The sequence below is a fragment of the Triticum urartu genome, chromosome 2A (assembly GCF_056163025.1).
Source record: "Triticum urartu cultivar PI428250 chromosome 2A, HENAU_Tu73, whole genome shotgun sequence".
In the NCBI taxonomy this organism is placed as follows: Eukaryota; Viridiplantae; Streptophyta; class Magnoliopsida; order Poales; family Poaceae; genus Triticum; species Triticum urartu.
This window is the reverse complement of record NC_141874.1, coordinates 600,644,840-600,670,263: the sequence shown is the minus strand read 5'-3', so window position 1 is coordinate 600,670,263 and position 25,424 is coordinate 600,644,840. Positions and strand designations below refer to the sequence as shown.

Sequence of the window (25,424 nt, the reverse complement as noted above, 5' to 3'; positions counted from 1 at the left end):
TCACTCCTTCGCATGGTCTTGTCCCAATTTGCCACACCAGCAAAAACTTTCTCCTCTATAAGACTCGGGTCTTTAGCTCTGCTCTGAATTAACAATCTAATCAAGCTCATAGATGGTGCGATCCATCCGTTGTCAAGTCTTGTTCCACTCGATGACAAGGGGGACGTCACCCAAACCCTCCAGATGATGAGTGGATGCTCCAAGACCAAACTATCATGGGTTATCTCGTCTCCTCGCTCAATGAAGAAGTTCTCTAGCATGTGACCCTCCTTGGCTCCGCACAAGAGGTATGGAGCACGCTCAAGAATATGTATTTCACATGTCCACGCGCTTAGATTATAAAGATGTGTGTTGAGATGACAACTTTCAGGAAGGGAAATATGATTGCCATGTACCACTACACCCGCATGAAGACATCGGCAGACAACTTGGTGTTGGAAGACCTCGTCCTCTCGCGAGCCAGACTCGGGCACGTCTGCACGCCCACTACCCACGCGGTGATCGTGGCCACGTAGAGCTAGGCCATGGCCCCCTCTCTCTTGTACTCTCCTGTATATAAAGGGCTAGGCCCTATGATCAATACAATGCGGTGAATATTACCTTTCTACTTGGCACCAGAGCGATTTCTTTCCTTCCTTTCCATGACCGGCTCTCATGCCTCTGACGCCGGCTCTGACTCCGGGGAACTACCCCATGGCAGCGCGCCACTGCCTGCTACTTTTTCCCCTCCCACCTCCTCTCCACTGCCTACCACCACTAGTCCGCTGCCCATTAGCACTGCTCCCCCAGCCACCGCTCCGCTGAACCTCACCGTGTCACCGCTCGGGGCGGCCCTCTCTGATGGCACCTCCTCCTCCACTGTGCTGCCGCCCTCGATACATGCCGTCAACATCGGGGTGCACATCGACTTCAAGCTGGATCCCATCTCCGGCAACTACTCGAAGTGGCGCTGCATCATGTCCTTCGTCTTTCGCAAGTCCAGCATGGAGAGCCACGTCCTCGTCCACTCCGAGCCCCTCCAGCAGACGTCTCAGTGGCGCCAAGATGATTTCCAAATCCTTCTCATGATCTACGGTACGATTACCAATGAGCTCTATGATGTCATTTCTGCCAAAGATACCACCGCATATCACGCCTGGGTGATCCATGATGCCTTCTTCCGCGATAACCTTGCGGGCCGTGCCATTCACGTCAGTGCCGCGTTCCGGTCCACAGTCAAGGGGACCTCGGAATGTCATTTCTGCCCAAGATACCACTGCATATCACGCCTGGGTGCTCCTCGATGCCTTCTTCCGCGATAACCTCGTGGGCTGTGCCGTTCACGTCGACGCCGTGTTCCGGTCCATGGTCCAGCGCCGCGTTCCGGTCCACAGTCCAGGGCGACCTCCGGATAGGTGAGTACTGTCGGCGCCTCAAGGCACTCGCCGATGAGCTCGACAAGCTCGACGAGCACGTCTCCGACAAGACTCTGACCCTGCAGCTCATCTGCGGGCTCTCTCCGTGGTTCCAGGTGATGGTGTTGCTGCTCCCAATGCAGGTGTCGTTCCCCAACTTTGTCTAGACCCGCTCCAGGATGATGCTGGAGGAAATCAACCTGGACGCACGTGCCCGCACCGCGGGTACCACCGCCCTCATCGCCACTACCGGCGGCTCCTCCTCGGGCGCTGGCGGCTCGGGGACCGCTGGATCAGGAGACCGTGGGGTGCAGCAGCAGCCACACCAGGAAGATCGCTCCATCCCCTCTGAACGTGGGGGGCGTGGCCATGGACGCAGCTACGGCGGACGTGGCGGGCCTCCAACTGCTTTCCCTCCGTCGCAGCAGCCCTGGATGGGGTATTTCGCCTCGTGGGGCACCCCGTTCCCTTCCGCTGGCCGCGATCCCTGGGTGCCGCCCAACGCCGCGGGCATGCTCGCTCCACGACCCGGCGTCCCACACCAAGCCTACCCCATGGTCTACGGCGCGCCTCCGGCGTACGGCACGACTCCACCATACGGCACAGCCCCGTCACTACCCCAGCTCGCCACTCCGCCACCACCCTCATGGGACTAGACTGGGCTGCTCCACACCGCCATGACCAACATGTCCCTGCAGCCCGCTGGCGCCGGAGAGTGGTACCTCGACACGGGCGCCTTGAGCCACATCACCAACAACGCAGGTAACTTAAGCTTGTCTTGTTTTTCTTCAGAGCACCCATCCATAGTGGTAGGCGATGGTTTGTACATGCGTGTTCTGGCTACCGGCACCGCATCTCTCCCACCCTGCCCATTCTCTCTCAACCATGTTCTTTTCTCCCCTTCCGTCATTAAGAACATTCTCTCTGTTCGACAATTTACCACTGACAATTCTGTTTCTGTCGAGTTTGACTCTCATGGCTTTCTTGTGAAGGATCTAGCAACCAGGACGCCTCTCATGAGGTCAAATAGCTCCACCGGCCTCTACCCGTTCTTCGGCGAGTCACCTACCGCTCTCACTATTGACGTGGGCGACCTGTGACATTGGCGCTTAGGGCATCCTAGCCGCGCCTCCTTATCTAGCTTAGCTAAAGATTTCCTTTTATGTACTTCCGGCATTCCTCCCTTGGCTACTTGTGAGGCTTGCCAGCTAGGGCGGCAGCCACGGCTAACTTTCCCTACCTCTAGTACATTTATTACTTCTCCATTTCAGCTTATCCAGTGACTTGTGGACATCACCGGTTCCTAGCTGTTCCGGCTATGCATAATAGTTGATGATTTTAGCCATTACTCATGGAGCTTCCCCCTCGGTCACGAGTCTGATGCTGCTGACATTCTCATATGCTTTTATGCCTATGTGCTCACGCGGTTTTATCTTTGCATTCAATGTATTCAGTGTGACAACTGGGATGAATCCCTCAACGTTCGTTTACGCTCCTTCCTCTCTAAGAACGGCATCTCTCTCCGTCTCTCCTACCCGCACACCTCCCCCCAAAATGGCAAAGCTGAGAGGGCCATCCGCACCACTAACGACATCATGCGCACCCTCCTTCTCCAAGCTCATATGTCGCCGGAATTTTGGGTGGAAAGTCTCAACACTGCCACTCATCTTCTCAACCTTTGTCCTTCGCGTGCCATTGACAACAACACTCCTCATTTTATGTTGCATGGCGTACCCCCCACGTACGATCATTTGTGTACCTTTGGGTGCCTCTGTTACCCTAACCTATATGCCACCACGCCCCACAAATTAACCCCGCAGTCTCGTCGTTGCGTGTCTCCCTCTTGAGTACAAAGGCTATCGTTGCCTTCACCTCGAGACGCGGCAAGTAATCACTTCCCGACACATCATTTTCGACGAGAGTATTTTCCCATACACTGATACCACACCAGCCTCCCACGCCACAAACAATCCCGTGACCAGATCCTCACAACTGATCCTCCTCGATTACCTCGCACCCAATCTGACCGTACCCACCGGCACACCTACCTCGTACGCCCCAACCAACCCAGCGGCCCCCCATCCCCGCCGGGATCGCCTCCCGCCAGACCTGCATGCCCATCTCCTCCGGGACCCGCGCACACTACCCCCCCCTCCCCCCGCATGCGGCTCACCACCCGCCAATTCAGTACCTTCCCCTAGCCCGTTGTCGGCCACTTGCGACAGCGACCGTACCCCCCGGCCAGTTCATGCTCGCAACTTGGCCGTCCCTTGCCACCCCGCGTCGTACCAATCACGTCACGCCGTAACGCCCACACCATGCAGACTCGGGGGAAGTCTGGTTTTCTGCAACCTAAAGCCCTCTTCTCCCCTCATTCTCTTATCGCCGAGGCCACCAGTACCGCCATCTCACCCATCCCTTCTACCTACAAACAAACTCTTAAGGATCCGAACTGGTATGCCGCCATGTGTGATGAGTATCGTGTTCTGTTGCAAAACAATATGTGGTCTCTTGTTGCTCGTCCTGCATGTACTCATACGATGACAGGGAAGTGGGTCTTTCGCCACAAGCTGCATCCTGACGGCACTCTCGCCTGTTACAAAGAGAGATGGGTGCTCCGCGGATTCACTCAGCGACCCGACATCGACTTCGGCGAAACCTTTAGTCCAGTGGTGAAGCCATCGACGATCGGGGTCGTCCTCAGCCTCGCTGTATCGTCGAACTGGCCCATTCACCAACTGGACGTGAAGAACGCCTTCTTACATGGTGAGCTCGACTCCATCGTCTACAGCCAGCAACCCGCGGGGTTTATCGACGCCGCTCGGCCCACACACGTCTGCCAACTCCGCAAATCTCTCTACAGGCTGCGCCAGGCGCCGCGGGCATGGTTCCACCGCTTCCACGCCTTCATCCTGTCGCTCGGCTTCCATGCATCCAAATGTGACTCCTCGCTTTTCATACTCCACAGCGCCGCTGACACTGTGTATCTCCTGATGTACATAGACGATATCCTGCTCACCGTTAGCTCCACCCACCTGCTACGCTCCACCATAGCCGCTCTGCATGCTGAGTTCGCCATGACCGATCTTGGCAAGTTGTACCACTTTTCTCGGCATCACCACGCACCGCACCAGCTCCGTGCTTTTCCTCTTGCAGCAGCAGTACGCCCTCGAGATACTCGATCGCGCCGCCATGCTCAATTGCAAGCCCGTCGCCACGCCAGCCGATACCAAAGCAAGCTCTCATCGCTCGCCGGTGCTCCCGTCTCCGACCCCGCGCTGTATCGGAGTTTGGTTGGCGCCTTGCAATACCTGACACTGACGCGGCCGGACCTCCCATATGTCGTGCAGCAATTATGCTTGTTCATGCATGATCCCACAAGGCACACTTCACTCTTCTCAAGCGCTTGCTGCGGTACGTATGCGGCTCCGCTCATCTCTAGCTTCACCTGCGACGCAGCAGCAGCGGCACCAACCTCGTGGCTTACTCCGACGCCGACTGGGCAGGATGCCCGGACACGCGGCGCTCAACGTCAGGCTTCTGCCTCTTCCTCGGTGACAATCTCGTCTCTTGGTCCTCCAAGAGGCAGCACACGGTGTCGCGCTCAAGCGTGGAGGCCGAGTACCGCGTGGTGGCGCACGCCGTGGCCGACACATGCTGGCTTCATCAACTCCTTCATGAGCTGCACCGGCCGCCGGCGAGCGCGACGATCGTCTACTGCGACAACGTCAGCGCCATGTACCTCTCCTCCAACCCGGTAAACACCAGCGCACCAAACACGTGGAGATCGACCTCCACTTCTTCCGCGAGAGTGTGTCCTTTGGCGACGTGCACGTACTCCACGTGCCCTCGACGTCCCAGTTCACAGACATCTTCACCAAGGGGCTGCTGACTGCCATATTCACAAAGTTCCGGTCCAGCCTCAACATCGTCGAAGACCTTGCTGTGGCTGCGGGGGGCTGTTGGAAGACCTCGTCCTCTCGCGAGCCAGATTCGGGCATGTCTGCACGCCCACTACCCACGAGGTGATCGTGGCCACGTAGAGCTGGGCCATGACCCCCGATTTGTTGTACTCTCCTGTATATAAAGGGTCAGGCCCTATTATCAATACAATGCGGCGAATATTACCTTTCTACTCTTGGCAGCAGTCACACATCCGCTCTGTGCGAGGAGGCAAACACATACATTCTAATATGCCTTGATAAGTACGATTCTCTTGTCACCTCTGTGACTAGTGAGTGGATTTTACACGCATAATTTCCCTCATTTAAACCGGATATTCTTAGATATTTCTGCGTTTGTCACTTCAACCTGCGTACTAAGATGTGCATATCTCCTTGTTTAATTGTCTTCTTGCAGAAATGGACGTATTTATGAGGGAATAAAGATATATATGGAAATTACAAGATGAGAGGACCATTTTAATATAAAATGCATGGTTTACCATTGGAGTCTCAAGAAGAGAAGACGACTAACGGTACGATGTACGTGCTCATACAGATAGTCGTATCTCCTTCCACCAACTCCATGAGGTCGGCACAAGACTCTTTTGTATTGGCCTCAAGGTCCAATTTGCATCCAGGCATCCCCAGAATCATGTCTTGTCTCTTTCCAACTCTTTGCCAGTTCCATCGTCATTGTCGTCATGGCCGCCACATACAGAATCTCTATCTAAATTAGATCAAATACTTATAACAGAGATGCCATCACAATCAGCGATACTGTAATTTGGTTAATCATTCATCTTCAAGTAAATCCATCTACAAATGTCTCTTTTCTGTGATTGGATTGCGATATGTGAGTAATCTCCTCAAGCTAAGGGTTAAGATACAGCCTCATAACCCCGTGTACACGCATCTATGGGATTGATGGTGTGATTTCTTTTATCATTTTGAGTCATTTCATAGTGCATCCGAACGATATGGACCGTTCGTTGGAGCGAATTCGATGGTCCAGATCTGATGCAATACGCTGATGTCACGTGTATTATATCAGACCCCGAGGGGCATTTTTGGGAGAAAAAATATTTCGAACTGATCAAATTTTCCCTCCCAAATATTTCGAGGGTATTCTTGGTACGAATTTCAGGTCTATTTTCGATTCGATTTTTATCCCGTTCACTAGGGTTTATTCCTCGCCGCCGCTAGGGTTTTAATCCTTGTCAGCAGGATCTAGCCGCACGTCGCGGCCCCCTCCCCCCCCCCCCCCCGCCACCCCAATTCCCTCGCGATCTCACACCACCTTTTCAACGAAGAACACGAGAGGAGGCGCACTTCCCTCCCCACGGCGGCTGCCGACGAAGATTCGGCGCCATCCCATCTCCCAGTCCTCCATACCCCAAGGTTATAGGCAACCTCTTTCCCACACCCCAATTGGTTGTTTGTGTCCTCTATGCCTCTCCGCCATGGCCGCAGCTTTGATCTGGCCATGCATCTCGTCCGAAGGCAAGATGGTTGGATATGGATTGTTAGACAAATTAGGGTTTGGAACAATGCTCGATACCCTTGGTGAGTACAGCTGTCATATATTTATAAGAGGGACTGTACAAATACAGGTTATGTTACAACACTTATATCTAATATATACTTAGTCTAACACCCTCTCTCAATCTTAACTATGTCCTGAAATACTCAGGAGGTTAAGATTGCGACGACATCCTTCAAAAGAAGGCAAGGGCAGGGGTTTAGTGAAAATATCAGCAAGCTGATCCTTAGAAGAAACAAATTTAATCTGAAGGAGCTTCTGAGCAACACGTTCCCTCACAAAATGATAGTCAACTTCGATGTGCTTCGTTCGGGCATGAAATACTGGATTGGTTGACAGATACGTAGCACCGATGTTATCACGCCAAAGAATAGGTGGCTGAGTTGGGGAGACCTTCAGCTCTCGAAGCAATGACTGTACCCACATGATCTCAGCTGTGGCATTAGCAACGGCTTTGTACTCAGCTTCGGTACTACTCCGAGACACCGTAGCTTGCTTGCGGGCTTGCCAGGCGATCAAGTTAGGTCCAAAGAACACAGCATGTCCCCCCGTGGATCGCCGATCATCCCGACTACCAGCCCAATCGGCATCAGAAAAAGCTGAGATCAGTCCAGAACGTGCAGGCTGAAGATGGAGTCCATAGGAACCAGTGTGACGAATATAGCGCAAGATATGCTTAACAGCTGACCAGTGAGAATCACGAGGTGCATGAAGGTACTGGCACACACGGTTAACTGCAAATGATATGTCTGGCCTAGTAATGAGCAAGTACTGCAGTCCACCCACAACGCTGCGGTACTCAGTGGCATCCTCAGGAGAGAGCAAGTCACCAGCAAGAGCTGTCAGTTTGTCTATGGCAGACATGGGAGTCATAGCAGTCTTGCACTGCAACATACCTGCACGACGCAGGAGATCCTGAGAGTACTTCTTCTGAGTAAGAGTCAAGCCACCATCAGAATGAAGAACCTCCAAGCCCAGAAAATAATGCAGTCTCCCAAGATCCTTAACAGCAAACTCAGCGCCAAGAGAGGACACAAGCCGATCTGTACCAGTGGCAGACGAACTGACAAGAATAATGTCATCAACATAGACCAGAATGTACATAGTCACCTCAGGTCGCTGAAGAATAAATAGAGACGTGTACGCTGTAGAAGGAACGAACCCATGTGCACGAAGAGCAGCACCAAGACAGGCATGCCAGGCACGCGGGGCCTGCTTCAGACCATAGAGAGCCTTGACAAGGCGACACAAATGATGTGGCTGAGCAGGATCAACAAAACCTGGCGGCTGACGCATGTAAACCTCTTCTTCCAGAACTCCATGAAGGAAGGCATTCTGAACATCAAGCTGTCAAAGTGACCATCCACGAGTAACAGCCAAGGAGATGAGAACACAAATAGTAGTTGGTTTAATAACAGGACTGAACGTGTCTTCATAATCAATGCCATACCGTTGCTTGAATCCCTTGGCAACCAGGCGCGCCTTGTACCTCTCAATGGAGCCATCAGCATGCTTCTTCACCTTGAATACCCATTTAGAGTCAATGACATTGACACCAGATGGAGGTGGAACGAGACACCAAGTGTTGTTTTTCCGAAGAGCACAGATCTCCTGCTCCATCGCAGCACGCCAATGCGGAATGCCAAGTGCTGCTCGCAAATGTCGTGGTTCAGTTGTAGGATCAGCCTCAGCATGCGCCACACAAGCCGCAAGCCACGCGACGGTGCCATCGGTGCGCTTCTTCGGCTGAAAGATGCCACTCTTGCTGCGAGTATGGGGACGCAGGACGACAGGTGGCGGTGGCGATGGAGCTGCCACGACAGAGGGCACAGTCAGGGTCGGCGAAGACAGGCTGAGTGGCGTCGACAAGCCAGGCGACGAGGATGCAGTGGTTGGCGAGTCCGCCGGCCCAGGGGACACCGATGGCGAGTCCACCGGCCCAGGGGAATCAGGTGCCCTGTCCATCAGCGCCGCGGGCTCAGCCAACCCAGGCAACAGCGGGGCCACCCCAGGCGACAGCGGGGCCGCCAGCCCAGGCGACGGAGAGGCCGCCCGAGACAAGCGCGAGGCTGCCAGCCCAGGCGACGGAGAGGCCGCCCCAGGCATGTGCGAGGCCGCCAGCCCAGGCGACTCGGGCGCCCCGTCGGTTCCACGTGCATGGGACATGCACGCGTGATTGACGTCGGGGACAGTGGGCGTAGCGGCGGGGGCAGTCAACGGAGCAGCAGCCGGCGCAGTAGTCTCCACATCATCATCAAGCAGCTCAAGTCGAGCGCCTCGTCCAGTTCCTGCACCATGGTTAGGCAACAACAAAGGAGAATATGCAGCATCCACAAATTGATCAGGCAAAACTGGAAAAGAGTGCAACTCGGTGACGGGAGTATCGGTGCGTGACGTGAGTGTGGAAAACGGGAAGACAGTCTCGTCAAACACAACATCGTGAGAAATGTAAACACGATTCGTCAGAATGTGAAGACACTTATAACCTTTGTGGAGAGGACTATATCCAAGAAACACACATTGTTTGGACCGATACTCAAGTTTATGCTTATTATACGGACGAAGATGTGGCCAACACGCACAACCGAACACTTTGAGTAGGGAGTAATCAGGAGTTTCATTGAGCAACACTTCCAGCGGAGACTTCATGTGAAGAAGTCGTGTGGGAATCCTGTTAATCAAAAAACAGGCAGTAACAAAGGCATCGCTCTAGAACCGAAACGGGACAGAGGCATGCGCAAGAAGTGTTAGACCAGTCTCAACTATGTGACGGTGCTTGCGCTCAGCAGCACTGTTCTGCTGATGTGTATGAGGACAAGACACATGGTGTGAGATGCCAAGCTTCTGAAAGAAGGTGTTAAGATTACGATACTCACCACCCCAGTCTGACTGGACATGGATGATTTTGTGCTTAAGCAGTCGCTCAACATGTGCTTGAAATTGCATAAAGACATGAAACACATCAGATTTGCGCTTAATAAGTTAAATCCAAGTAAAGCGACTGAAAGCATCGATGAAACTGACATAATAGTTGTGACCACTGACAGAAGTTTGGGCATAGCCCCATACATCGGAAAACACAAGTTCAAGAGGAGCCGTGACAACACGACTCGATACAGAAAAAGGCAACTGATGACTTTTGCCTTGTTGATAGGCATCACACACTAGAAACTCCTTATTACTCGACTCAACAGGAAGACGATGACGATGAAGCACATGGCACACAATGGGAGTGGCATGGTGGCCAAGGCGAGAATGCCACTGTGACGATGACACCCGAACACCACTGAAAACTCGAGAGGCTCGTGGCACATCAAGCGCGTATAAGCCATCACGAGCTCGACCACTAAGAAGAACGTCCCTCGTGTCCCGGTCCTTAATAAAAAAAATAAAAAGGGTGAAACTCAACGAACACATTGTTGTCACAAGTTAATTTAGGAACCGATAGTAAACTACGTGTGACTGAGGGAACACGAAGGACATCAAGCAGACGCAAGGTTTTAGTGGTACGTGAAAGGAGAGATGCCTAACCAACATGTGAGATGGGCATACCTGATCCATTTGCAGTGCGAACTTGATCATGGCCGGTGTAGGGCTGGCGAGTGGCCAGTTTGTCAAGCTGGCTCGTCAAGTGGTCCGTGGCGCCCGTGTCCATGTACCAGGCAGGATCCACAGAGTATGATGGAGTGAAGCCAGGATCCTGTGTAGCGAGAGTAGCTTGCTTCTCATTGCCCTTCCCATTGTTCCCAATGCCAAGAAAATCTCGTTTGAAGCGACGATGGCAGCGAGACGCCAAGTGTCCCTCAATACCGCAGAGTTGACACTCAATCCCACCGCCGCTCCACGTGCGGCCAGACGTCGGTGGAGGTGGAGCGGGCGGATGAGGCTGGCTGCCCGAAGATAACGGCGCCTTCTGCTTGGCACCGCGAGCACCTCCGTGAAGAGCAGCATTTGCAGATGGACCGTCCGAGTAGACGCCAACGGAGCGGCGAGCAGCGAGTCGCTGTTCGGTGTTGAGGAGGCGTGCATAGAGATCGCAAGGCGGCATCGGCGTGTCACGTCCGTTGATGTTTTCAACAAGGGAATCATAGTCCTCGTCAAGCCCATTGAGAATGAATGAAGTGAACTCCTCGTCACGAAGAGGCTTCCCAATGGATGATAGTGTATCAGCTAGGGTCTTGACCTTGTTGAAGAAGGCCGTGACGGAGAGATCATTTTTCTTGACCTCGCCCAGCTGATTACGGATGGCAGAAGACCGAGCCAGTGACTGTGAAGAGAAGCTGCAGTCGAGCGTGGCCCATGCATCCCTCGACGTCGCGGCAAAGACTACCATGCCGGCCATGGAGGGAGTGAGCGAGGAATGAATAGCACCCAGAATAGCCTGATCCTGAGCGATCCACCGACGATGAGCAGGGTTGGACACCATGACAGAACCACCTGTAGCTGAGGGCACCGGAACCATGGCCGGCGGACAGGGTAGCGTACCATCGACATACCCCTCAAGGTAGTGTCTACGCATCAGCGGTAACACCTGAGCGCGCCACAGGAGGTAGTTATCAGCAGAGAGCTTCACCGTCACCAGATGAGCAAAGTGGAACGGTCCTGGTTCGGACACTGATGCGGGAAGCTGCGAGTCATACGTCGGAGGGGCACTGTATGGAACCAGCGCATCGGCCGACGGAGGCAGCACACGGGAGTGTTGGTGATGACCGTAGGGCTGCACAAAGGGCACGCCGTAGGACTGCAGAGGTGGCGCGGTGTGCGACCCAGGAGCTCCGTAGGGCGCGCCATGCAGTGCCTCACTGGGTACGACGGGCGACATCGCATACGGCGTCGAGGATGAAGCGACATACGGCGCAGGGTATACCCCACCGTAGGGCTGCTGGACAGGGGCACCGTAGAGGCCCTGAGCACCGTATGGGTGCGGAACGGGACCGCCGTAGGGTTGCTGTGGAGGAGCGCCATAGGGGCCAGAAGCCAGCGGCGCATCGCGGGATTGGCCCGGGAACGTCCCGTAGGGACCAGCGCCAGAAGCCGGCGGCGCATCGCGGGATTCGCCCGGGGCAGCGCCGTGGGGACCAGCAGCCAGCGGTGCGTCGCGGGCCCGGGGCAGCGCCGTAGTGCACCGGGGCGACGATCGGGGTGCCGTAGGAGGGCGCGGGAGACCGAGCCGATGCAGATGGATCGAGTGCGGGAGATCGGGATGGCGCCGTCGGGCGCGAGTCCGAGGCCGCCTGTCGAGCCCAGGTGAGCGGTGTGGACGCCATGAAGGGCGAGTCCGTTGCCAGGGTCAAGGGAGGTGGGACGGCAGAGGAGGCCGACGCGGCGGCGGCAGCAGCAGCAGAGGAGGCGGAAGCGCGGCGCGAATCAAACGCGTCGTCTGATACCATGTTAGACAAATTAGGGTTTGGAACAATGCTCGATACCCTTGGTGGGTACGGCTGTCATATATTTATAAGTGGGAATCGTACAAATACAGGTTATGTTACAACACGTATATCTAATATATACTTAGTCTAACATGGATCATGTTCTGCGGGACTAGATGAAGCCGGCCGCCGGCCTCGACGGCCAGCCCCATTCGTCCAGCCCTAACTGCAAGATCTACGAACGTTCAATCGTTGCATTCATACACTTATACATTTCATTCAACATGTATTCTTTCAATTTGGCTGATAGGTGAGATTTGGAGATCAATAGAGATGATAAGCTATTAATTTTGGAATGTACTATAAACAATTCATAGCTTATGTTGCTCACTTTTTCTTGTGCAATTGCTGGACTGTGAAACGACAAACCCTAAACCTCACATGACATATCCTAAACCCGAATCAAATCAGACCCCTATTGGTACTGTATGTAGAAGGGACAAGAAAAGATTTGAGATGGCTAGGCACTTACAGTGAAGATCCGGCGTGAAAAAGTTGATGCACGTCGATGAGGATGATGTGGCCTCTCGGGTCGGGGAAGGAGTGGATTAGCAGCTCGTCAAAAGATCTGGCGCCACGACCCGAGTGGGGTGACTTGCGATGGAGGGGAGAGGGGGGAGTAGGAGCAGGAGGGGTTGACACGGCGAGTGCAATCGGCGGCGATCGAGGGCGCCGGGGGTGATCGGCGGCGACCGAGGGTGCCGGAGACGATCTGCGGCGATCGAGGGGTGCCGAGGTTAGGGCTCGAGAGGAGGAGAGGGGACGAACCGCTCGAACCGAAATTCAAAAGAGACACGCGATGATTGGACCTCTATAATGAAGTGATTTATTAATGCAGTTAATTTAATCGAAAAATTTAAGACGAGAATACCCCTGGACCTAATTGGACCGATTAAAGGTACAAAAAAATTTAGGTCGAAAATACCCTTGGGCTCAAAAAGGCACAGTTATTCTCATCCGTTAGATTGCCCCTGGTGTATTATAATGTGCCGTAAAATTTTCCTTATCATTTTATGTGTTGTACAATGATTTGTGTCTTCTCTCCTCCTTGGTACTAGGACTACTAGTACCAGATGCGCCGACGATCGATACAAGGAGAGGCAATGCAAGGGAGAGTGGAAGGCTATACAAAACACATGTGATAGTAAGGCAAGTATGATAACCGGAACTAAGTCCTTACGGGATAGCGATGCAGTCACTAAACGCTAATGCATTGGTCTTGTAATTTCTTAATAATCAAGGTAAGGTTGGGTGACTCAATCCTGGGCCATTACCCACATATCTAGTTACAAGGCAAGTATTGTTTATTCAACATATTAATGTTCATTGTCTATTTTAGATCCCAAGAATGTGTACACAATAGCTGCAGGTGAAACCTCTGCTTTGGCCCATTTCTCTTATTGTATACAATCGCTGCTATTTCCATTTGTGTTCGTGCACTGGATAATGTTGCAGTGTATTAGTCCAGGGAACAAAAACATTACGCGATAACAAAGACTTGCTAAAGTCACCTCTACCTGGACCATAACTTCCTGGTTTGATAAGCCTAAGGTCTCAAGGGAAGAAGGTCATTTACTATAATCCAAACTGGATCAAGGTAATCAATGACCACACATGTGGAGCCCGTAACGTCGGACGAGATTTTCTCATAGCTCTTGACCTATGAGATTTACAAGAAACACAATGATGTCGCTCTTCATGGCTAAGCCCTAGCAACACCTCTGCCAACTTTGTTGCTCGTGACAAGGGTGGTGATTGGATGAATGACAAACGTAAACGTGACAAGGGTGGTAATTACCATATGAGTTTTGCTATCGTCCGGATTATTGCTTCCCAATGAAAAAGTATAAGCCGCTTAAGGATGAGAAACACATGCTGTAAAATCTTGGGGTTTGATCCTCATTGGGTTGCATGAACAAGTACCCACACTAACCACCCAACAAGTGGTTGGCTCTCAAATGTTCACGGTTTTAAGCTGACTTTTAAATATGTTTCAACTTTCAATGTTTTCTTTTAATATTGATTTCGATGATATTTCATAAATTTCTCAAAAGCTTTGGCCAGTTTTATTAAAACTATACAAAACCATTTGGAAAACACAGTGAATCATTATGGGGAGTGGCGTTTTGGCACCCAGGAGCACATGCTGCAGGGTGAATAGTACCCCCAAAAAATAGTAAATGTTTCCAAAAAAATTCTGAAAAAAATTGTAGATGGTCGTGTTGGTGTCGCAAGCAGATTTGACAATTTTCATGTGAAACGCACCAGCGGTGTTTTGTCGGTGAAAAAACTAATTTGGTTGACATTTTGTCTTTGATTTATTTTATTTTATTGCGTAGGCCAAAATGCTTAACCTTCTTGCCTCAAAATTTATAGATAGCATTTGTATGTGACAAAGATCAGAAAAAAGTTTCTCAAATTTTTTGACATTTAAATTTTTTTGGCCCTGGGAGCCAAATTGAATTTCCGATCATTATGGAACATCACAACAACATTAATGAAACTCTACCCACACGTGAATCTCTATAAAAACAAGTCGAACATGATAAGTAAGTGTCATGGAGGTTTTACGTAAGTTTTGATATTTGAAATTCAACCATTTCCAAAATGATACTACCTCTATTTCGTAATGTAGTATGTATAGAATTTTTTGAAAAGTCAAACCAAGCGAACTTAGGCTGAATAATATATATATATATAGGGTGGGTCTATTATGATAATACCCTCTAAAATCTTATTCTAATAACACTTCTCGCTTATTTTGATAACACCACCACTCGCCCCCCACACCCACGATTCCTTCCCACCAACCCCACTTGCCTCCTCTCCGGCGCACCCCACCTCCCATCTGCCACGATTCCCCACCCCCCGATCCACCTTCTGCCCCTTCAGCGCCGCCCTCCCCCGATCCACCTTCTGCCCCCACCGGCGTCGCCCTCCCCCCATCCACCTTCTTCCCTCGCCGGCATCAGCGACCCAACCCAACCCCCACCGGCGTCGCCCTCCCCCCATCCACCTTCTTCCCTCGCCGGCGCCGCCCCACCCGAATCCGGCTTCTTCCCCCGCCGGTGCCGCCCTACCCGAATCCGGCTTCTTCCCCCGTCGGCGCCGCAGTTGGCCGCACCTCCTGGTGCCCCTCGGGCTGGTCTCGCGCCGCCCCTGCCCGGCGTCACCCATCCCCCACGCCCGGAACCGCCATTCATCCTCGATCTGGATCAAGTCGACGACGAGCCCTCTCCCCGTGGCGGTCTCCGACGAGATCCTCATCTGCGCCATCCGTGGGTACTTGGGCGCCACCCCACCACGTGCAACTCGGTCGCGGGCCCCGTGCAGCTCGGTCCGGGCCCCTGTCTTCGTGCAGGTTCGGCGGCCACCACTTGCCTCTGTCAGCCTCGCTCGTCGTCAGCCACGGCGCAGCAAGCACCGGCCTCGAGCGTCCTCTCCTTGAAGGTTCATTTTTGTTGCTTTTTGTTGGAAAGACGAGTTGCTGCTGGGTCTGGTGACCCCGGCCATGGATCCATGGATACCACGCCATGTCAGCATGCAGTTCGTTTGCGTCGGGCCTGTTGTGCAGTTGCATGGGCATTGCAGTGCTCGGCTCCTCCCGCGACGAGCCGTAGGGCATCTGCCCCCGACGGCGCGGCCACCGTCTGCCCTGACCCCCTCTCTAGTTCTCCTCCTCTCCCGTAGTGCACGAGAAGAGCCCCCGACGGTCCCAGATGAGTCGTGTGTGATGGGGAACAGAAGAAGAAAGGAAAGGGATCCAATTTTGTTACACTGCATTGTGGGGTTTACTCCGTTTGTAAAATCTTTTCTTTGTAAAAAGCAGTGCGCTCGGTGAACTGAAGAAGTACATTTTTCATAATTATTGTAATTCATTGTTAAAAAGTTTGTGGTTCCCTTATTACAGTGCACACGAAAGTAAAATTGCATTGGGAGTTGCAGTGCACTTCGTTTTCGCGTACACACGATGATTTTCACTCCGCTTGACGCAGTGCGGTTTCGGTCTAAAGCAGTGCACTGATCCATCTGATGCACTGCACTTCGTTGTCGCGTACTATACTGATTTTCAGTCTGTTTTGATGCATTGCGGTTTCGGTCTGAAGCAGTGCACCCATCTATCTCAAGCAGTGCACTTTGTTCGTCGCGTACGCATGACAATTTTCAGTCTGTCAGATGCAGTGCGGTTTTCAGTCTAAAGCAGCGCACTCGTTTGTCTGATGCAGTGCACACGACGATTTGGGTGTCGCAAAAAACAGAGTGTCCGCATTTTTGTAAAATAAAAACTGCTCTTAAACCATAAGGAATTAGCGGAAGTGTTCTACATGAAAAAGTTGCGCCTCATCAATATCTTTCCGACGGCGTATAATTTGAATCATTTCGACCAGCGGTTTGTGAAAATTTCACGAAAAACGGCTGCTGCCACTCGTTGTTCGCCGCACGATTTTCAAAATTAACTTAAAACCATAAGGAATTTCAAAAACATTTCAACATATGAAAGTTGCGCCTCGCCCATAACTTTTCAACGGTATATTACACGCCTTGTTTCGAGAAACGGTTAGAAAACTGAAGCGAAAATGGTACCGAAAATTGAATTTTTTTGGAAAACAGAATTCCGTGATTTAGTAAATTCGAAACTGCTCTTAAACTGTAACTAATTAGAGAAAAAAATAGTTATGAAAAAGATGCGCCTCGATGATATCTATCCAACGGTGTATCGTTTGCTTCATTCCGACGAGTGGTTTAGAAAAAAAAACGCGAAAAAACGCTCGCTGCCACTCGTCATGGGCCGCACCATTTTCAAAAATTCTCTTAAACCGTGAGGAATCTCGGAAAGTGTTCAACATGGCGAAGTTGCGCTTAATCCATAACTTTCCAACTGTATATCATACGCCTCGTTCCGATAAATGGTTAAAAAACTAGAGCAAAAACAGTACCGAAAAAACACTGCGTATAGTTTTTTACGGCAGAAAGTTCACTAGTCTCTATAATGCAGTGCTCTTGCTAAAAAAAATGCAGTGCCCTAGCGTTGAGCATGCAATGCGGAAGTGTTATCAGAATAGTTATTCTGATAGAATAGTTATTCGGATCACGGCGCGCCATATAAGGGCCCGATCAGATATTCCCGAACCTGCCAAACCAGCAGCTAAAAAAACCCCACCAGGCCACGAACTGCCCGCCCCGATCGCCCGCTGCCGCGGCAACCTCCCAGATCCCCACCGTCGTGCCACTTCCGTCGCGCCGCAGCCCCCTCCTCCTCCTGGCTCGGTGCCCCCTCCTCCTGGCACCGCCGACGCACCTCCTCCCGGCGCGCCGCCGCCTCCTCCCCAACCACCGGCGCCTCCCCGGATCCGCCGCGCGCCACCATGCGGCAGCCAGCTCCCCGCCAGATCGCGCCGCGCGCCGCCAACCCACCCTCCCGCCGGCATCAGCGACCCAAACCAGCCGACGCTTCCATGCCCGGACCTCCTCCCGGTGAGGCGCGACACCAACGCCGAGATCTTCAACACTGACCGTCCCCAATGGATCCCTGGCCCTGGACGACCATGCAGCAGCCATCTGCTCGGTCGAAGGCAGCGCCGCCTCCGCCACCCACGTGTCGCCGCGTGCCACATCCTCCAGCCCACATTGTTTCGTCGCAGGCCACTGTCTCTAGTTGCAGCCGTTCACCACTGTCGTGCGAGGTGAGCGGGATTCCAACCTATTCCCTCCTCCATCCCGAGAGCACAACTCCAACGAGCTTGTCGACTGGTGAGTCCTACTTTCTTTGATGCTCCTGTTGTTCACCATCATGTAGCAGTAGAGCATCCATGGAAGGTCGTAGATTACTCATAGTAGTTCGAATAAAAATGGTAGCGATAGCACGGCCGCCGGTGGCTATAATGCATGGTGAAAATTGAAACTGGGTGTAAGAGAGATTTGGGAGCACACATTTTGTGTTTGCTGTGGAGTCTAGGTGAATGGACATGGTTTACTTTGTGAAAGCCTGAATGTCGTGTTTGGATGAGGTCTGCAGTTTAAGTTGCTAGCTAGCTGAAGATCCATGAGCCATCTTGCTTATTGGCAGTGGCCGCGGCAGTGGGCACAATGATGGTGTTCGTGCAGCTGCCGAAAGAGACGCAACTTTTATCTATCTGAAGTGATTATGAACATATGAAACTGGTGATGACATATCAATCTTGCTAAAATGCATTTTAGTTCTAATATCTTGTTTCTGCTCACTTGCGCTACTAATTAGTTTCCTGTAATGATTTGCATTACAAGATGCAGAGATGAGTTTTTACGATTTTAGTCAAAAACTGAAAATGCCATTGCTTCTCGAAAGCATGTTGTCTTTCTGTAAGAGCTCTTGTAGATTATTAAAGATTATGTACAAGTTGAGCCATGGCCGCATTTTTAACATTCAGAAAAAGATATGGTTAAAAACGAGATGATGAACCTTTTCTAACACACATGTTGATGATGCGCAGACAGAAAAGGAGATGGGAGCTACACTCCTATAGGCCACCAACCTGAAGCTGACGAGGTATCGAGAAGAAATAAGTATTGGTGAACCATTGCTGGCAATTTTGTTACAAAACAAACATGTACAGAGATGTTAGACCTGTTACATTTGTCCATGTTGCTTTAATTTGGTAGCCTGCTACATTTGTCCTCCTGATTAAATCTGAGATCGGAAGGGTGTACATTTTTGTTTGCAACTTGGGTGAGTGATTGGGTGTTCAGAGACTAAAACCAACCAAGTTTATAGGGTAAAAACTGCTGGCTCAGGTTTCAGTCAAAACCAACTGCTCGGTCTGATGAAGCCTGTTCCAAAATTCAAGATACAGTGTTTATGCCTCAAGTAAAAAATTAAAATATATCTTTTTCTTGTTTGATTGTTTTTCTATTTGGCTTATGAAAAACTTGACTTGATGTCCGTCGAGAAAATTTCGAGAAGTCCAAATTGTAAAAAAAATGAAGTACAAATTGTAAAAAACATATATTTCCCCGTTTCGAAAAAATGAAACAGAGAAGTTCAAATAAAAAATTAAAAATAACAGTTTTTTTATCAAAAAATAGGATTATGCCATTTCTAACAACAAAACCAAAAGTAGTTAAACTAAAAAAGATAGAATTTTTTTAAGAAAATTGAAATTTCCCTGTTTCTAAAAAAAAGAATAAGAAGGTCAAAACTAATAAAACGAAAAGAGTTCACTATTTCTACAAAAAATGGAATTTGCCTTTAAAAAAATAAACATAGCAGTTTATATAAAAACATAGAAAGTTCAAATTAAAAATAATGGACCGGTTCGATGTTATTACAGACCTAGTACCAAGAAGTTCAATGTTTATAAAAAACTAAGAATTTCCTTTGTTACTAATGAATAAAACCAAGAAGTTCAATTTAAAATAACGGAGCAGCTCGATATATACAAAAACAAAGACCCTTTTCCGTTTCTAAAAAAAGTGTATTTAATTTAATTCAAAAAATGTTGTTCCATGTTTACTTAATATTTTTTCTTTTCTAAAAATAAACTTAGAAGTTCAAATTAAAATAACAGAAAAGTTCGAAGTTTATAAAAAACATAGAATTTACAAGTTAAAAGGATTGATGCAATTTTTGGCATTTTCATAAATAACCATAAAAGCAACGATTTAAAAAAAACTTCTAAAACAAAAGCATTTCAAAAAATGTAAAAAAGGATTTTAACACTTTCTAAATAAAAAAAACTCTAGAAGTTCGAATTCAAATAATGGGCTGGTTCAAATATATAGTACAAAACTAGGATTTTTATGTTACTAATAGAAATAAACAAAGAAGTCCAAATTACAAAAATAGAGCAGTTAGATATTTACAAAAAAAACTATAATTTTTGTTGTTACTAAAATTAAAACCAATCATTAGAATAAAAATAACAGGGTAGTTTGAATATACAAAAAACTAATATTTTAGGATAAAATAAGAGTATAAAGTCCATTTAAAAAAAATGATGTTCATTTAAAAACTATATTTTTCTAAGAATAAAAACTAAAAAGTTCAAATTAAAATAACACGGAAGTTCGAAATTTATAAAATCATGGGATTTACATGCACAAAAAAAGAAACACAATTTTGGCATCCTTAAAGTTTCTCATAAACGACGACGAATAAAACTAGGAAGTTTGAATTGAAAAAATGGTGAAGTTCGATGTCTATTCAAAATTATGTTTTTTTTCTTATTATTACAAGAATGAAACCAAGAAATTCAAATTTTTATAACAAAGAAATTAAAAACTCAGATTTTTCTTGTTACTAAAAGAATAAATGCAAGAAGTTCAAATTAAAATAATGGTGCAACTCGATGTATGAAAAAAGAACCAAATTCTTCTCGTTTCTAGACAAAAATATATTTAGTTCAATTCATGAAAAAAGTTGTTCAATGTTTACTTAAAAAAATTGATTTTCTATTTTTTGGAAATAGAACTAAGAAGTTCAAATTTAAATAACAGATAAGTTCGAAGTTTATAAACTTTGAATTTACAATCCGTGCACCTCCGTGAGCAGTTCAGAATATATATTGCGGGACGTCCGACTTTCAATTGCGTGTAATTCGACGTATACACAAAAATGTGTCAGAAGTTCATAGTGAAAAAACCGAGAAGTTCAAGTACTGCACGGAATGCATTTCGGGTGAGAATAAAAAATATAGAAAAAATAAAAGCATAAAAGGTTTGTTGAAAGAAGTTCAAGTGCTCTATCCAGGGAAGTTCAAAAATTCTTGCGAGAGAGGTTCACCTCATATTTCCATGTTTGATTTTTCCCGTATAAAAATTGAATACAATTCTTTACTCAAAATATGAAAAGATGAAGTTCGAATTGAAATAACAGAGAAGTTCGGAGTTTATTAAAACCTAGGATTTACCTGTTCAAAAAATAAAAAACACAACGCCATTTTTTGCACTTTTAAAAACAACTCATAAACGAAAAAATGGTTGCTAGAAGTTCAAGTACTCGGCGAGGAAAATTTTAAAAAAATCTTGTGAGAGAGGTTCACCATGTATTTAGATGTCAAAAAAATTAAAAATATGTTATTTTTGTGTTTTAAAATAATTCTCTCAAACCAGAGAGAAGTTAAAAGTGATAACAACCGGAAGTTCACGTACTAAATGGTGTGTATTTCATATAAGAAAATATAATAAAGTGAAACAGAGTGAAACAGAGTGAAGTTCAAACAGACTTGCCCCAGAAGTTCAACTACTTCACGCATTGCAAAAAACAGCACGTCAAAAACAGAGTGAAATTCAAACAGACATGCCCGAGAAGTTCAACTACTTCACACAGTGCATTTCCATTCGCGATGAAGGCAGAAATCATGATCTCGTCATTTTCTAATTTATTTCAAAACGGTAGGAAAATCATTTGTGTAAGTTAAAGTCCTTGGTCGGAGAAAGTTAAAAAAATTGTGAGAGAGGTTTGTACAACAACAATATCATTTGTGTAACACTGACGAAATGGATAAGAAAATTACAAACAAAAATATGCCACAGAAGTTCAATGTGAAAACAGCAGGAAGTTCGACTACTATAGTGAATGAATTTGACATGAAAAACTTTTAAAATCGTCGCGAGTACGGAAAAACAATCAGCACGGGAAAGTTGCATGTTTACATCAGCTTTCCACCGGTATATCACTTGCTCAATTTCGATGAGTGGATGGAGAGCTACAAGTAGTGGATGAAGATCTACGAGCAAAAAAAGCACGTGAAAAAACAGAGTGAAGTTCAGGTACACGTGACGAGAAGTTCAGGTTCTTCACGCGGTGCATTTTCGAAGAATCTGTTTCGCGATAAAGGCAGAACACATGATCCCACCGTTTTTGAAATTACTTGAAAACGGCTAGGAATCAGAGAAAACCATCAACATGAAAAAGTTTTGTGTTTTCCGTAGCTTTTCAGCGGTATATTATTTGCCCCATTCCGATAAAGTTTGTAGAAATTATGGCGAAAATACTTTTTTCGCCATTTTCAAAACTGACTTAAAACCGTAAAGAATTGGGACAAACAATACATACCAAAAAGTTTCGCATTTGTCCAAGATTTCCAATGCCATATCATTTGCTGCATCTGGACGCACGGTTAAAAATTAGCTCGAAAATATGATTTCGGTAGGACTTGGACCATTTTCTAAATTACTCTTAAACAATTCAAAATTAGAAAAAAAAACTTTCCAGATGAAAAAGTAGCGCATTTTCATAAGCTTTCCAACGCCATATCATATGCCTCCATTGGATTGGCCGTTTAGAAATGACATCGAAAAAACGAACTCAGCTGTTCGGTTTACGAAATTTTACGTTTTTTCAAATTACTCTTTAACCATAGGGAATTAGAGAAAACTTTCAACATGTGGAAGGAGCGGTTTTGCAACAACTTTTCAACGTCATATTATATGCCTCATTCCGATAAACGGTTTAGAAATGTGATCGAAAATACGATTCACGTATTTTGTGTGAAGAAAAAACGGTTTCAAAACTGCTCTTAAACCGCTTATATTTTGCCAAAAATTTAAGTTGGGTCATGATATTGTTGTCCATAGCTTTCCAACGGTATATCGCAAGCCCCATATGGGCAATGTTGGCGGAAGTTCAACCAAGTTCATAGGGAAGTTCAACGTACTACTAGCGGGGCAGATCAGGTTGTGCCCGTGATTAGAATAGTGTTTATGTTACTATTTAACCATAGGGAATTAGAGAAAACTTTCAACATGTGGAAGGAGCGGTTTTGCAGCAGCTTTTCAACGTCATATTATATGCCTCATTCCGATAAACGGTTTAGAAATGTGATCAAAAATACGATTCATGTTTTTTGTGCGAAGAAAAAACGGTTTTCAAAACTGCTCTTAAACCGCTTATATTTTGCCAAAAATTTAAGTTGGGTCATGATATTGGTGTCCATAGCTTTCCAATGATATATCGCAAGCCCCATATGGGCAATGTTGGCGGAAGTTCAACCAATTTCAGAGGGAAGTTCAACGTACTACTAGCGGGGTAGATCAGGTTGTGCCCGTGATCAGAATATTGTTTATGTATGTATATATATATAGGGAAAAGCAAAGATAAAAAGTTTCGCTGGTGCAATCACAAGAGCCCATTCGCGTGGGGATCTGGTCCCTCCTCTTACCTCATTTGCATTTTCATTGCTTTTTTCATTTGATGCATTTTTCCTCTTATAGAGATAGTGGACCAGGTGGGCCGCAACATGTCAGAACTAGGCTGGCAAGCGCGCAGTGCACCAGGGCTTGGACCACCAGCCTTCTGCCCATGCGGTTCCAGGAAATCCATGGAGAACCCTTTTTTGAAGGTTCGAACCCTTTTCTGTGTTAGCAGCCCGCATATGGGCCAGGCCCATCACGCAAGCGTGCATATGCCCAGATCACTGGAAGAAAGGGAAACGATAGGTATGTCATGCTGGCGCATAGGGTATCCTCCTATTCTCCTATTAGGTCCACACCCCCCCCCCCCCCCCCGTACACACACCCGACCCGCCGACGGTGCCGTACGCTCCTGCTCGCCAACGTGATTCAGCTTGAACACCGGCCCGCCGCCGACCTCGTCCATCCAGAAGGTCCACAAACTTGTAATCTATCCACTCCGTCCGACCAGAGCAAGCCCATCCACACCAACACATACCCATCATCTCCCAACGCAGCGTGATCCCCTACCACCGTTGTTGCTGTAGATCCCAACAAGGAGGACTGCGTCCGCCGACGGAACGACCTGGCTGCACCAGCAACAGATCAAGAGGTAATTGCGAAAACTTATATTTTTTAAAATTCCCAAATCCAGATCTACGCGCGGCCGAGAATGGTGCATAAGTTGCACTGATGAAAATGCAACTAGCCTTGTGCATTTTTTCCCTTTTTCGGTAGTTCATTTTTATACGAACTACGATGGTTTGCTGTGTAGATTTGTATAAGCTGTTGTTGTTTTTCCATAAAATTTTGGCAATGAAACCAACACCCTCGTAGCATGAGCTGTGTAGATTTGTATAAGTTGTTGTTTTTCCATAAAATTTTGGTAATGAAACCAACACCCTCGTAGCATGAGCTGTGTAGATTCATCGTAGAGGATATATTCGTATAATACAAGAAAGAAGGAACACGCATGGAACAAGGGGAGTGATGTGATTGTTGGAAATTTGAGCAATTTACCGAATGCTTTTATTAACAGAAATACTAGATAAAGCATGACCAGTATAGTAGTGAGATAAGAAGTTTCACTGGCGCAGATGCAATCACAAGCGCTCCTTCGCGTGGGGATCTGGTCCCTCCTCTTACCTCATTTGCATTTTCATTGGTTTTTTCATTTGATGCATTTTTCCTCTTATAGAGAAAGTGGACCAGGCGGGCTGCAACATGTCAGAACTAGGATGCCAAGCGCGCAGTGCACCAGGGCTTGGACCACCAGCCTTTGGCCCATGCGGTTCCAGGGAATCCATGGAGAACCCTTTTCTGAAGGTTCGAACCCTTTTCTGTGCTAGCAGCCCGCATATGGGCCAGGCCCATCACGCAAGTGTGCATATGCCCAGATCACTGGAAGACAGGGAAACGATAGGTACGTCATGTTGGCGCACAGGGTATCCTCTTGTTCGCCTATTAGGTCACCCCCCCCCCCCGACCCGCCGGCGGCGCCGTACACTCCTGCTCACCAACGTGATTCAGCTAGAACGCCGGCCCGCTGCCGACCTCGTCCATCCATAAGGTCCACAAACTTGTAATCTATACGCTCTGTCCGACCAGAGCAAGCCCATCCACACCAACACATACCCATCATCTCCCAACGCAGCGTGACCCCCTACCACCGCTGCTGCTGTAGATCCCAACAAGGAGGACTGCGTCCGCTGACGGAACGACCTGGCTGCACCAGCAGCAGATCAAGAGGTAATTGCGAAAACTTCTCTTTTTTAAAATTTCTACGCGCGGCCGAGAATGGTGCATAAGTTGCACTGATGAAAATACAACTAGCCTTGTGCATTTTTTCCTTTTTCGGTAGTTCATTTTTATACGAACTACGATGGTTTGTTGTGTAGATTTGTATAAGTTGTTGTTGTTTTTCCATAAAATTTTGGCAATGAAACCAACACCCTCGTAGCATGAGCTG

The 25,424-nt window shown here is 48.2% G+C and overlaps 1 protein-coding gene and 1 long non-coding RNA gene across 2 annotated transcripts; one reads left to right on the top strand and one right to left on the bottom strand.

The window, feature by feature from the left end:
* Positions 1–5,954: 5,954 nt before the first annotated feature.
* Positions 5,955–11,700, bottom strand: LOC147986164 (uncharacterized). Its single transcript, XM_087541901.1, has 4 exons — positions 10,431–11,700; positions 8,295–9,166; positions 7,272–8,225; positions 5,955–6,065 (listed from the first exon to the last, which is right to left on the bottom strand). The coding sequence occupies exons 1-4, from the start codon at positions 11,698–11,700 to the stop codon at positions 5,955–5,957; spliced, it is 3,207 nt and encodes a 1,068-aa protein (XP_087398027.1).
* A 5,746-nt stretch (positions 11,701–17,446) lies between these two features.
* On the top strand, positions 17,447–19,004 carry LOC125533743 (uncharacterized). Its single transcript, XR_007294348.2, has 2 exons — positions 17,447–18,058; positions 18,778–19,004. It is a non-coding gene; the product is annotated as an uncharacterized LOC125533743 (long non-coding RNA).
* The last annotated feature ends 6,420 nt before the right edge of the window (positions 19,005–25,424 follow it).